The following is a 13620-nucleotide window of genomic DNA, read 5'->3' as shown; positions in this document are numbered from 1 at the left end:
CCCCGTCTTGCTGGTTCCTGCTCCAGATGAGAGATTCAGTTCTTCCAAATGCGCTGAAACTGGGGAAGCTGATGCTGGGATGTGAGTGGGAGTTAAGAGTAGAGCCACAGAGAGGAAAACCCCACCAAAGCAAGGGCCACAACAATACACACTTTTTGTGGTTCACATAAATGGCATCTCCTGGACTTACGCAGTGCACAACCAAAGTACTCCTCCCAACTGTGGGGCTGGAAGTTAAATCATGTGTTTATCCCATCTGTCTCTGTTCACAGGACTTCGGGTGTCAAGAACAAGTTGGAAACCCCAAGAGGCCAACCTTTCCTTGCCTTTGGGAAAGTCTCCCCAGACCAGAAGTAGCTGAGAAGAGCAGAAAAGATGAAGTGGCTCTTCTCTTCGACCTTAATGTGGATGGTAGTGGTGGTGACCTCTTGGGTCGTCATAGCTGCAGCCTCTGACGCCTCGGCAGCGAGTAAGTGCTGTGTGCGTACAGTGAGCAGTGCCCACGTTAGCAGAGGCGGTTTCGATCCCTCTCCTATCATGCTTGGGATTTGCACAGTCTTTATTCTAAATTCATTTCTTACTCTATAATGTACATAGGACTCACCCAGGAATTTTACTAAAATGCAGATTCTGATTCAGTAAGTCCAGAGTGGGGCCTGAGACTCTGCATTCTAACAAGCTCCCAGATAATGCTGCTGCTGTGGTCCTTGGATCACATATTGAGAGACAAAAGTCCAGAACATCACGAAGGCCCCCTGGCACTTCACTGGAAGGTCAAGAACTATTCCACCACACAGGAGATGTGAACACACCCAGGTGGCTCCCAAATACCTCCCGTTTAACACTTAGGTGACCATTCCATTGGGCTGTACATTGCTCCAGCTGTTCCCTGGAGAAGGGAGCTGGCCACCACCCCACAATCCCCAGCTGGGGTACTTTGGGACAGAGAGTAAATACCGTCGTGTTGTCGTGGTTAAGAGCACACACTCTATGGTCCTGCCACCTCGGTTTGTGTCCTAACTCTGCTGCTCACCAGTGGAGCAAGTGGCTTAAAACTTCTGAATCTCGTTTCCTCACCTTTAAATTAAGGGCAAATACAAAAGTCATTCCCCAGGGCCATTGGAGAGGATTCAATGAGCTAATGAATAGAAAGTGCCTATCCCAGCGTCTGGCATATACTAGGTGCTTAATAAACAACGGCTCACTATCTTTACTGTTATCGCGTTGGCCAGAAGGTTCGTTTGGATTTCTCCATACGATCTTATTATTATTGTCACAGAGGAACAAAGTGTGACTGCCACCGCCAGATAGAGAGAGGAAGCAGGGAAGGAGATCTGAGCAAAAGGCATAGAATGTACCAAGTCGGGGAAGGGGTGACAGGGTCACCTAAGTGCTACCAAAGGTCAAGAACTCTGCATTATTCCTCTGGAGGTGGAAAGGTGGACATTTGAAAAGAAGACACAGCTTGAAGGCAATGCTTAGACACCATCAGGGGAGTTTGGTTTGTTTCTTTCGAAGGTGGTCGGCTATGAGCTAAGTCTTAAAGAACGTGGGTACCCTAAGGGACACGGGAAGAGTCTCTGGGTGACCAGTGGCCTAGCGGCCTCCACTCTGAGTCTGGTCTCTTCTGTCCACAGGAAGCTGCTCTGAATGTCACAGCAATGCCACCTGCTCGGAGGATGGGGCCGCCACTACGTGCTCCTGCCAGGCGGGCTTCACTGGCGATGGCCTCGAGTGCGAGGACCTGGACGAATGCGCCACTCCTGGGACACACAACTGCTCCGCCCCCAGCAGCTGCGTGAACACCCCAGGTTCCTACACGTGCGTCTGCCCCGAAGGCTTCCGCCTGAGCTCCGAGCTCGGCTGCACGGACGTGGATGAGTGTGCAGAGCCAGGGCTCAGCCACTGCCACACCCTGGCCTCCTGCGTCAACAGCGAGGGCAACTACTCGTGCGTGTGCCCCGCGGGCTACTGGGGGGACGGGAGGCACTGTCAGTGCTCCCCGGGCTCCTGCGGGCCTGGCCTGGACTGCGTGCACGAGGGCGACACGCTCGTGTGCGCCGACCCGTGCCAGGCCCACCATATCCTGGACGAGTACTGGCGCAGCGCCCAGTACGGCGCGGGCTACGCCTGTGACTCCGACGTGGCCGGCTGGTACCGCTTCGTGGGCCAGGGCGGCGTGCGCCTGGCCGAGACCTGCGTGCCCGTCCTGCGCTGCAACACGGCCGCCCCCGTGTGGCTCAATGGCACGCACCCGTCGAGCAGCGAGGGCATCGTGAGCCGCAGGGCCTGCGCGCACTGGAGCGGCCACTGCTGCCTGTGGGACACGCTCGTCCAGGTGAAGGCCTGTGCCGGCGGCTACTACGTCTACAACCTGACGGCGCCCCCCGAGTGCCATCTGGCTTACTGCACAGGTGAGTGGGTGACTCCCTGCCACCGCCACCGGGCCGCGTGGGCGCCTCGAGGGACTGGAGCGCATCTTTGTTGATTGTCTGTCTATAATCCTGCAGACCCCGCTTCCGTGGAGGGGACGTGTGAGGAGTGCAGTGTAGACGAGGACTGCAAATCGGATAATGGCAGATGGCACTGCCAGTGCAAACAGGACCTCAGCATCACTGGTGAGGCCAGCGGGGAGGAGGGGAGGTGCTGAGAAATGTCAGCGACCAGGGGAGGGACACATTCCTGTGTGGGAACTGGGGGCCTGTGGGGATGATCCAGGGAATGCTTATTATCCAATCTGAGTGGAAAGCCGGTCCGGTAACATCCATTTAATCCAGCAAGAAGCTCTCTGGGCTCCCAGAGCTTGGGGAACAACCTCACCCCCAGCCTTCTTTCTGAGGCCCCCTGCACCACAGTGGATACGCAGGTGGCTGCCACCTGTTGGCCCGAGGCTACCTGAACCATATTCCTGCAGCACAAGAATGCAGGCGCGGCCCACAGTCTGCAGTTTCTTGGGCCCGGCCCTCCACTGACCAGCTGAGGACCCTGAGCTGGGCCCTGGCCATCTCTAAACCTGTTTCCCCATATGTATAATGACTGAAGGAGGCTAGTATTTCCCAAATTCCAGTCCTGATTTTAGTCACATCCTTCTTTTAAGTAAACTTGGGACATCGAAGTTCACTGCTGTGTCTGTCTGTGGGAAGTAACACTTACCCTACCTAGACGGTGACAGTAAAAATGAATACAATGAAAGAAAGTTATTCAATTTCAGCAGCTGTGTAAATACTTAAATTTAAAAAGTCCAACCGTATTTTGTTATGTGCTGCAAATGCTTAGCCAGAGGTCTGCGCTCTGTTGTTTCAAAGGAAAATTACCAAGTGTAGGGCACTGAAAACATTAGCAGCTATTGAGGACTGTCTCCTTGATGTAGAAAGGATGGAAAGAAATTGCAGTTAACTTATTAGCTTTTTTTGTTTGCTTGTTGTGTTGTTTTGTTTTCTTTTCCTGGGATTCAATGTTATTTAATGCCTGAGCAGTGAACGACCCAAAGATAATACTGTTCTTTGTATACAACCTACTCTTAGGGTAACATGGTCTGGTGGTTGGTCGCGTGGATTCATCCAGTGAGCTGGGAATCCAGTCTCATGTCTCCATCTCTCTCAGAAGGGAGACCACAGCGGCAGACCAAAGCGAGTCTGAGTACCCCCAGCTGGTGGCCAACCTGGCTAGCTGGGCCTGGGCCCTGGGGATGTGCTGTACCCTGAATTGTGGTCCCAGACCTCCCTCCAATCCTGCCTTCTCTAATCATTTCAGATCTCTCCCTCCTGGAGCGCAGGCTAGAATGTGGGGTCAATGACATTAAGCTGTCCCTGGGCAAGTGCCAGGTCCAGAGCCTGGGCTTTGAGAAGGTCTTCATGTACCTGCGGGACAGCCAGTGCTCGGGCTTCACTGAGAGGGGCGACCGGGACTGGATGTCCGTGGTGACCCCAGCCAGGGATGGGCCCTGTGGGACGGTGATGACGGTACGTTCTGGCCAATGTGGGACAGGGTCAGAGCACTGCCTGGTTCAAGCCTAGCCCTACCACTTGCTAGCTGTGTGAGTTTGGGTGACTTAGTTAACCTAGCTGTGCCTCAGCTTCCTCAGCTGTAACATAGAGTAATAATAGTATCTACTGCATAGGGTTAAGAGGGTTAAAGGAGTTAATGTGTGTGAAATGATTAGGACAGTGACTGGCACATAATAAGTGCTCGGTAAATGTTAGCTGCAAATAAGAGGATGATCCATAGTGATAGGTCCCCATTTTACAGATGGGAAAGGTAAGGCCCAGACAGTGCAATGACTGTTCTAAGCCAGTAGGTATCAGTGCTGAGTTCAGAAGCAGATCTGTTTGTCTCTGGCCATCCTGGGAGGCAGGGTCTGCATCACTGATGTTTGTAGACCCAGGACCTCAGCTATAGAAGCCTCCTCCAAAGGGACCCAGAGGTAAACACTTGTGTGAGTGGGCTCTGCTTCCTCCCCTCTCCCTCATCCCCCAAAAGAAAAAGAAAGAGGACAAAAGAAACAAGGAAAAAATTGTCATTTGCCAGATATAGTTTTTTGAAGTTCCACCATTAATGATGACCCGGTACGTGGTTTTCAGTCTTTGTAGTGTTTGCGAGAGGAAGCATGGGGTGATGGGAAGAGTTCAGGCTGGTTAGAGCCGCCGGACCAGGGGCAAGTCACGCAGTTCCCATGAACTTCTGTCTCCTTTCAAGAGGCAGGGAGATGCTTGCCTTGCCTCTTAGGGTCATTGCATGGTCAGTGCAATGATGCAATATGAGAGTTTAGCTGGGGTGAGGGAAGGGGGCTAGCACATGAGTCGTGCTCACGGAAACTGGGAGGGCAGTTTCAACACCTTTGGCTTTGAATCTTACTCAGATTCTATGGCCCTTTTTCCACCCTCCCTCCCCCCACCTCCCCACCCTAACACAGAGGAATGAAACTCATGCCACATACAGCAACACTCTCTACCTGGCAGATGAGCTCATCATCCGTGACCGCAACATCAAAATCAACTTTGCGTGCTCCTATCCCCTGGACATGAAAGTCAGCCTGAAGACCTCCCTGCAGCCAATGGTCAGGTGCGGCCAGAGAGGGTCCCCAACGTCCCTGGCCGGCTCCACCCCACAACCCCTTAGGCACCAGGCCCTTAGCTTCCCTGTCAACTGCCGCCCATAAGAAGCTGGGTGGAGGGAGGTGGCTGGGAGGTAGTGTTGGACTCCATAAGGAGCCCCTAAGGAGCCCAGCTAGGAAGTCTGGGGGCTGCTTTCAGATCCCAGCTCCATCCCACAGATGGCTTTGGGAAGTTGATGGCCCACTCTGAGTGTCAGTCTTCTCATATGTGAAATGGGTTTGGCAATGCTCGACTGTCTTTCTTAGAAGAACAAAAGTGCTCTGCAGAGGTGAAACCGATATTAGGGTCCCTGGCTTATCAGAGGGGTAGGGTGGTTGGACCAGAGGAAAGGAGGGAGAGGTCTCAGTTCAGACCTGCTATGGGACTGGGCAAATTGTACCCCATATCTGGACCTCAGTTTCTTTCTCTGTAAATGGAAGGAGTTTGAATAAAGAGGGGTTTACAATTTATGCTTCTTGGAGTGTGAGGGTCTTTAACGAGGTGATTTAGGGGTGGGAACCAGAAAACTTCCACCCACGTTGAGGGCCACATGAGGTTTTATTTTTTTCCTATTTTTTAAATTGAAGTATAGTTGATTTACAATGTTGTGTCCATTATGGTTTATCATAGGATATTGAATACAGTTCCCTGTGCTCTACAGTAGGACCTTGTTGTTTATCCATTCTGTATATAAAGCTTACATCTGCTAACCCCAACCTCCCACTCCATCCCTCCCCAACCCCCTCCGCCTTGGCAACCACAAGTCTGTTCTCTATGTCCGTGAGTCTGTTTCTGTTTCATAGATAGGTTCATTTGTGTCATATTTTAGATTCCACATATAAGTGATATCATATGGTATTTGTCTTTCTCCTTCTGACTTACTTCACTTAGTATGATAATCTCTAGTTGCATCCATATTGCTGCAAATGGCATTATTTCATCCTTTTTTATAGCTGAGTAGTATTCCTTTGTATATATATGTACCACATCTTTATCAGTTTTATTATTTAATAGAATAAAAGGATCCTGTTGCTGAATAAACTTGAAAATCTCTGAATAGGATGAATCACAAGCCAATGAAGCTGATACTGGAAAAAAATAATAGTTGTAATAATAACAAGTGTTTACTGAGAGCTGACCATATGTCAGGCATTGTGCTAAGTGCTCTCCATGGAACATCTCATTGAAAGCTTAGCGCACCCCAGGAGGTGTAAGTATTATTATTATTCCCATTATACAGATATGGAAATTGAAGGTCAAAGAAGGTTTAGTAAATTGTCCAAAGTTGTAGAGGCTAGTAAATGACAGAGCTGGGATTCAAACCCAGGCTGCCAGGCATAGAGTCCCCACTCTACCATGACCTTTTCTTTGAAGCTTGCCCACGGTCACATGTTCCCTGGGCCAACCAGACTTGGGGAAGGGCACTGGGCACTGATGAGGGTGCTTGGCTGACTTGAAGGAAGACAGTTACTCATTGTCTGCCTTTGTGTGGAGCATCACCTGGCCAAGCAGTGCCCTGGAGCAACGTGGCCATGTCCCAGGCCTGGTAGGTTGCAGGGAACAACACATCTGTATGCAGATCTCTCTCTGGCTTGAGCTAGAAATCTCATTCCAGTCTAACCAAGTCCAAACCAATAACCCCATTCTCGCCTCTGAAATGGACTTCCACATGACTATTCCTCATGTACCCCATTTCCTCGGGCTTCAGTCTTTCAGTGTCCTTTGTAGGATAATCCCATGGAGTCTACGTCAGTGTGGCTGTTTTTAATGTGATTTAAAATAACCCATTTTACAACCCCCAATCTTCTGCTGTAGGTGGGGCCAGAACTCTGACTAAGGCCTGTAGGACTCATAGCCCATCTTTTTAAACTGTTCTGGATTAAGACCAAAAACGGAATCTCGGTGATTCCCTAGAGAAAGTGCTTGCTGCTCTTCTTGAACACAAGGGCCACACCTGAGGGGTGGACATGTTACAGAAAATACGGTCTATGGATCAGAAGCGGCAGCATCACCCGGGAGCTCGTTAGAAAAGCAGAACCCTGAGCCCCACCCCACACCTACAGAACCAGAACCTGCAGAACCAGGACCTGCACTTCACCAAGATCCCTAAGTGACCTGTGTGTAGTTTACAGAGCAATGGTTGGTGGGTTCCAGTCCTATTGCTGGATAAAAATGCAAGTAACTGCCAGGACCTGCTTAGGAATGCAGACCAGAAAGGATGACCTGTCTGTTGTTGTTCTCAGCTCTGGTTCTCTCACCAGCCCCTCTCCTCCCGCAGCGCCCTAAACATCAGCATGGGTGGGACCGGAACGTTCACCGTGTGGATGGCGCTCTTCCAGAGCCCTGCCTACGTGCAGCCCTACCAAGGCTCCTCCGTGACCCTGTCCACCGAGGCGTTTCTCTATGTGGGCACCATGCTGGATGGGGGCGACTTGTCCCGGTTTGCACTGCTGATGACCAACTGCTATGCCACACCTAGCAGCAATGCCACAGACCCCTTGAAGTACTTCATCATCCAGGACAGGTAAGGCCCATGGATGGAATTTGGGAGCAGGGAGGGTCTTTGGACTTGGATGGGTACAAAGTACATTTTTATATTCATTCACCTCTAGCTGAAGTTTAGCATTGCCATTCCTTATGATAGAGGCAAGAAACCACAGAAATATTAGCAGGACATATGAAAACATTTGCACACATCATACTTTTTAGTTACTATAGTATTAGAACTTCTACTAGATATTATTTGATGTAATATCGAATCCATGCACTTGTAAATATATATACATTTATATAATAGATATGTAAATATATAATGCATGTATCAAAAGTTTTAATATTTTAAGAGCTATGTTTAATTGGTTTTCTTTATAATCTTATGTAATTTAGTTTATGCATTTAAGGCATTATTTTTGAGGAGGGAAGCATGGGCTTCACCAGATGGTAGAGGGGGTCCAGGACTCAGAAAAGGATGAGAAACCTGATGGAGAGGCAAGCCCCAGGCAGGAGCAGGCTGGCACTTGGCTGGGAGGAGTGCAGTGGAGGTACGGTTAGCCAAGGGCCAACTGAAACAGGCAGGACACAGATGGGCTGCTTTGGGCTCAAGTGCATTAGAGAACCATGAACCACACTGTGAGAAAGTAGCTCACAGTTTCATTCATAAATTGAACAGATATTTTTGGAAGTTTACGTGTGTCAGGCTGTGTGAATAACAGTGAATACAAGGGACAAAAATCTCTGCCCCCATATAGCTGATATTCTAAGCAGGGAGACCAACAATTAAACAAAAGTGACATCCGTGGCATATTAATGATGAAGGGGCTATGGGAAAAAACCTAAGCAGGAAAAGGGGAGGGCATTTGCAATTTTAATAGAACAATCAGAGAGAGCACTCCCAGGAGACCCTGACCTATTTCTGTTTCAGTTCTCTTAGAATCTGCATGGTCAAATCAAGGGGGGAAGTCTCAGCCGGGTGCTCATCTGAGGCTCACACTTCTGTTATTTGCTAATCTCCCTTTGCAACGAAAAGAAAGGAGAGCAGAAGTCCGTTTGGGGCCTTTTACAGTCAACAGTGTCTAAGTAAAATGTAATAGCACTGTTTTACTTTATATGTATTAGTATGGTCATGTTTTATATCTGGCAACTAATACTGGTTTGCTATTTGTGGTTGTGATCTTCTAAAAAATAGATGTATTTCAGTAAAACGGTGTGTAGATTTAAAGAAAAATAGTAATAATAATATAATAATGTAAAATAATAATACAGATATTGGGAAACAGGAAAGCATTCATGGAGACGGTTTCTGGATAAGGCAAAAAAAGAACTGAAATTTGGAAAATGCTGGCATGACCTCGATTGGGGCATCATGGACACTTGGGTTCATATCTTGGTTTTGCTATTTCTTAGTTTGAGACACAAGTCAGCTCATCTCTCTGGATATTCATGTTCTCGTATGTGAAATAGGCATAAATAAAACCTACCATGCAGGGATTTTTTAAGCTTTTTTTTTTTGTCTGAGTATAAAGGTAGAGCATGTACATTGTGGGAAGCTTGGAAAGTTTTGAAAAAGAAGCATGAAGAAATGCTGGCTGTGGCCCTGTTTCTGCCATGGCATGGGTGGGAGCTGGGCTGAGGACCGCCAGTCTGTGAGAGGCTCAGAATATCACGGGGTGTGTAAAGAGGAGACAAGTTGGGGAGACCATGGGCAGCCAGAGGAGACACGTAGGTGCCTTGCTTGGGTTGGGTGCCTGGGGCTGCCGAGGGCAGTGCTGGATGCCACTCTCTCTGCCTTTCATGAGGTGGGTCCCCTTAACCTCAGGGCTTTTATTTTGCCAAGCGAAGTCGGATCTGAATTGTAGGGGACACAGAGCAGAGGGAACACCACCCCCAGAAGTTCCTTTCTCCGTTCTCCTATGCAATCAGCCTTCAGCCCCTTTTCTAAATCCATTTTGAGCAGATCGTGTGAAAGAGCAGACAGGGTACCTGATCTGCCTGCTGAGAGTACTGCTCCAGCCCAGCACCCGTGTGAGTCTCCGAACGTGCAGTTTTGAGTTTCTATCCATGTGTTCGGGTGCGTTGTGTATGTGTGTAGATGAGCATACACACTCCAATTTGGTCAGTGGCCCTCAGTGCTCAGACGTTTCCATTGTTAAAATTAACACCAGGCACCAGTGAACAGCCAATAAATGGTAGGTAATGATTCCTGCATGCCATTTCCTGGGAAATCAGGCAGTGCTGACTTTAGGATGGTTGCAGCTCTGTACCGATGACATTTTTACTTTAGAATCATATATATGTATCACCTATTGTACGTCACATACTGTAATAAGTACTTTGTAATTTTAACTCATTTAATCGTTGCAACTATCTTATGGTGTGGGTTACAATTATTATTCCTCCTACGTAGATAGGGAAACAAGCTCAGAAAGGTTAAGTAAATGGCCCACGGTCACACAGCTAATAAGTGGTGGAGTGAGATTTAAATCCAGGAAGTCTGGCCCCAGAGTGTTTGCTTAACCAACCATGTTATATGACGTAACCTTCCCAGATGTCCACGCACGGAGGACTCAACCATCCAAGTGGAGGAGAATGGGGAGTCCCCTCAGGGGCGCTTTTCTGTCCAGATGTTCCGTTTTGCTGGAAACTATGACCTGGTCTACCTGCACTGTGAAGTGTACCTCTGCGACACCGTGAATGAAAAGTGCAAACCTGTGAGTCACCTCCCCTCCCTCAGCCTGCTCGCCACGTCCTCCGCCACGCCCAGCTCCCATAACCGAAGACATTTGGCCACAGGTTCAAAGAAAACATATAGACATGTTTCTGTTTTAGTACAGGGGTAGACAGAGCAATAAGATGAGGCTGCTGTAGCCGGGCAGGAGACCTAGGCTGTGGGGAAGTCAGGTGGGGTCAGGGCAGTGCAACAGAACCTCTGGCTTATCTGCAAGCTTGTGTTCTAATAACAGAAACTGACATTTTGAAGCACTGAGTGCGACTTATGTGTGTTAACTTTTTAATACTTCACAGCGGCTCTGGGAGGGAGGTATTTTACCTGTCCCTTTTTCTATATGGGGAGAGAGGCGCAGAGGCTCAGTGACTTTCCTGAGATCATACATCTAACATATGGTAGAGCTGGGACATGAGCTCACGTATACCGATCTCCTAACAACCCCTGCCTCTACCATCCTCAAGTCCCAGCCTGAAGCAGGAGGTTGCTCCTGTGAAGGGTGTAGCCCACTCCCCCTGGCAGGGACACATTCAGTCTCCCTTGTGGAAAGGTTTCTTTGTCACCCTCTCCCTGCAGACCTGCTCCGAGACCAGATTCCGCAGGGGAGGCTTCATAGACCAAACCCATGTCCTAAACTTGGGTCCCATCACACGGAAAGGTAAGAGGGCCCCTCCCTTCCCCACATTCCTGGCAAGAAATGTTCTCTGGAGATGAGGAGGGGTGACAGAACCTGGCACTTGGGGTCTTACTGGGGTCTGAAGAACTGGAGCAAGTAAATTCTGCGAGGCGAGGTAGACTATAAGCTGCCTTCCTCTTGCCGGTTCTCATTCATTCATTCATTGCACAGCTGTCTTCTCATGCCTGCCTTGTGCCAGGCCTTGTGCTAGTGGCTAGGGTCTCAGGATGAGCAGCAACAGGTACGAGGCTGGCTCATGTGGCACTTATGGACCAGTAGGGGAGACATCATTCAAATAATCATGTATCTCTGCAGTTGCGATAAGTGCAGTCACGAAAATGGATCAGGAACTCTGAGCTCTTACGGCAGGGGGAGCAGACCTAGTGAGGAGGGTTCGGGAAGAATGGAGCTGAGGTTTGGAAATTGAGAAGGGATTAACTAAGAGGGGTCAGGAGAAGCAGAGGAGAGGGAGGAATCCCAGGGAGAGAGTAGAGCATGGGCAAAGGGCCTGTGGCAGGAGGGAGCCTTCTGTGCTAGAGTAACTGGGATAAAGCCAGGCAGGCTGGAAGGAGGAGGGCGAGCTGATGCAGGCTGGGGACCAAACCATGTGAGAGGCCTTAAAGTACTTCTTCTCTTTCTTCTCCTCCTCCTCCCCCTCCCCTCCCACTCCCCCTCCTCCCCCTCCCCCTTCCCCCTCCTCCTCCCCTCCCCCTCCCCTCCCCTCCTCCCCCTCCCCCTCCCCCTCCTCCCCTCCCCTCCCCTCCCCCTCCCCCTTCCCCCTCCCCCTTCCCCCTCCCCCTCCCCTCCTCCCCCTCCTCCCCCTCCTCCCCCTCCTCCCCCTCCTCCCCCTCCCCCTCCTCCCCCTCCTCCCCCTCCTTTTAATTGAAATATAATAGACATGTGGTTCTTGCTAAGGTTTTGGGCCTTTCTCTTGAAAGTAGCTGGCAGCCCCTGAGGGGTCCAAAGCAGGGGAGTGACATGATCAGATTGGGGTTTCAAAAAGACCACTCTAAAAAAAAAAAAAAAAAAGACCACTCTAGCTGCAAGGAAGAGCAGATGGAAGGGGCTTCACCCAGGCTTCCCCATGCACTGATCCTTCTGTTTCCTCCCACAGGGAGCCAGGCCACAGTCTCAAGGGCTGCTCCCAGTAGCTCGGGTAAGTTCAGGTCCTCTTTGCACAGGGAATTGCACCAGAACCTTCCTCTGGGGCTTTTATCTGTGGGCCCAGGGTATGCTGGAGTACCTGGCCTGCTCGAGCTGAGCTCTGAAGAGGTGACGGCACTTACGGAAAGCCTTGGACCTGGGGCTGCACACATGGCCATGCTGTCCCACGACAGTGTGCATGGACGCAGGCGCGCACAGACAGGTGCACAAGAACAGACATCACCCAGACGTTCACACACACACGAGGTCACGTGCACGTATTCACATTCACACACAGAGGTGCATGACAGCTGTAGCTGCATGTGTGCATGTCTGTATATACAGACACATACTCGCTTGTTACACACCTGTACACAGTGAACAAGCACACACTCTAGATCTGAACCTTGGGCACTTCCTGAAGCTTCAAGGCTCATCTCTGACACCTTTTTCAGGATGCTTAGTGCCGGGATGAACACAGCAGAAAAACAAGAAACGCTGTTTTTCTGCTTCTCTGCTCCTCTGACCACAAAGGCCGGGGACCGGCAGCATTTTCACGGCCCTTGATTTTTATGGCCACTGAATTGACTGAAAATCTGGACGAAAAGTGAATCCGTGTAACTCGTGTCCTGATTGGCTCCTGGCACCTAGATCCAAGCAGGTTGTTACACCAACCTAGTATTTGACCTGAGCTAGTTCATCCCAGTATCAGTAAGCTCAGAGCTGGAGAGTCAAGGTATCCCCAAGAGGCTTACCCTTTGCGAATATCCCTCAAGGGCACCAAGGTTGAGTAAGTGCCCTTTTGAGGGGATACCAAGGCTAGTGCCTGCGGAGAGCCTGCCCTTTTCAGATTGGCCTACCTGGGAGGGCACCTTTTTCTAATTGGTTTTCAGGACAGATAAAGAGAAAGCTTCCTTTTTCTAACTGATCAGCCCAGAGAGGGTGTCCTTTCCTATTGGTCAGTTTAGAGGAAGCAGTTCATGTTAGTTTTGCACATAAAATGTGCACATCAGTGCTAGCAGCAGCCCTGTAATCACTTTCCTTTCAGGGCTCCTGAAGGTCTGGTTGCCTCTGCTTCTGTCGGCCACCTTGACCCAGATGTCTCAGTGATCAGTGGCTGGAAACCCTGTGCTCTGTGGCTACCAACTCGCTTCCTACTGACTGGTGAGGCGATGCAGGCTAGCACTCTACTCACAGAGAAAGGAGGCCACATTTCAGTCACTCTGCTCCTGTTTTCTCCCCTTTAATCCTTGCTACCAAAAAACAGCTTGTGTCTTTAAATGCTGCCTTCTCTCAAAATGGGACTTGTGATATGTCTGCACATGAGGCCCCTATCTCCTTAAATAGTGTTACAAAATAATAATTTTGAAAAGCTCAGTCTGTGAGTCATTTATTCACTCAATAAGTATTTATTGGGCACCTGCTCTATGTAGGCACTGTCCGTGGTGCTACGGATCCTATGATGAGAAAAACCAGACTCCATCCCT

At 49.7% G+C, this 13620-nt stretch overlaps 1 protein-coding gene across 1 annotated transcript; it reads left to right on the top strand.

Annotated features, from left to right (window-relative positions):
- The first annotated feature begins 375 nt into the window (after positions 1 to 375).
- Positions 376 to 13243, top strand: UMOD (uromodulin). Its single transcript, XM_060123369.1, has 10 exons — positions 376 to 469; positions 1638 to 2414; positions 2511 to 2618; positions 3754 to 3962; positions 4913 to 5061; positions 7372 to 7617; positions 10138 to 10300; positions 10891 to 10972; positions 12105 to 12146; positions 13182 to 13243. Exons 1-10 carry the CDS (start codon positions 376 to 378, stop codon positions 13241 to 13243), a joined length of 1932 nt encoding a protein of 643 aa, XP_059979352.1.
- The last annotated feature ends 377 nt before the right edge of the window (positions 13244 to 13620 follow it).

This window comes from Lagenorhynchus albirostris, chromosome 15 (assembly GCF_949774975.1).
Source record: "Lagenorhynchus albirostris chromosome 15, mLagAlb1.1, whole genome shotgun sequence".
Lineage (NCBI taxonomy): Eukaryota > Metazoa > Chordata > Mammalia > Artiodactyla > Delphinidae > Lagenorhynchus > Lagenorhynchus albirostris.
The sequence above is the reverse complement of the archived record's forward strand: the minus strand, read 5'-3'. Positions and strand labels throughout refer to the sequence as shown.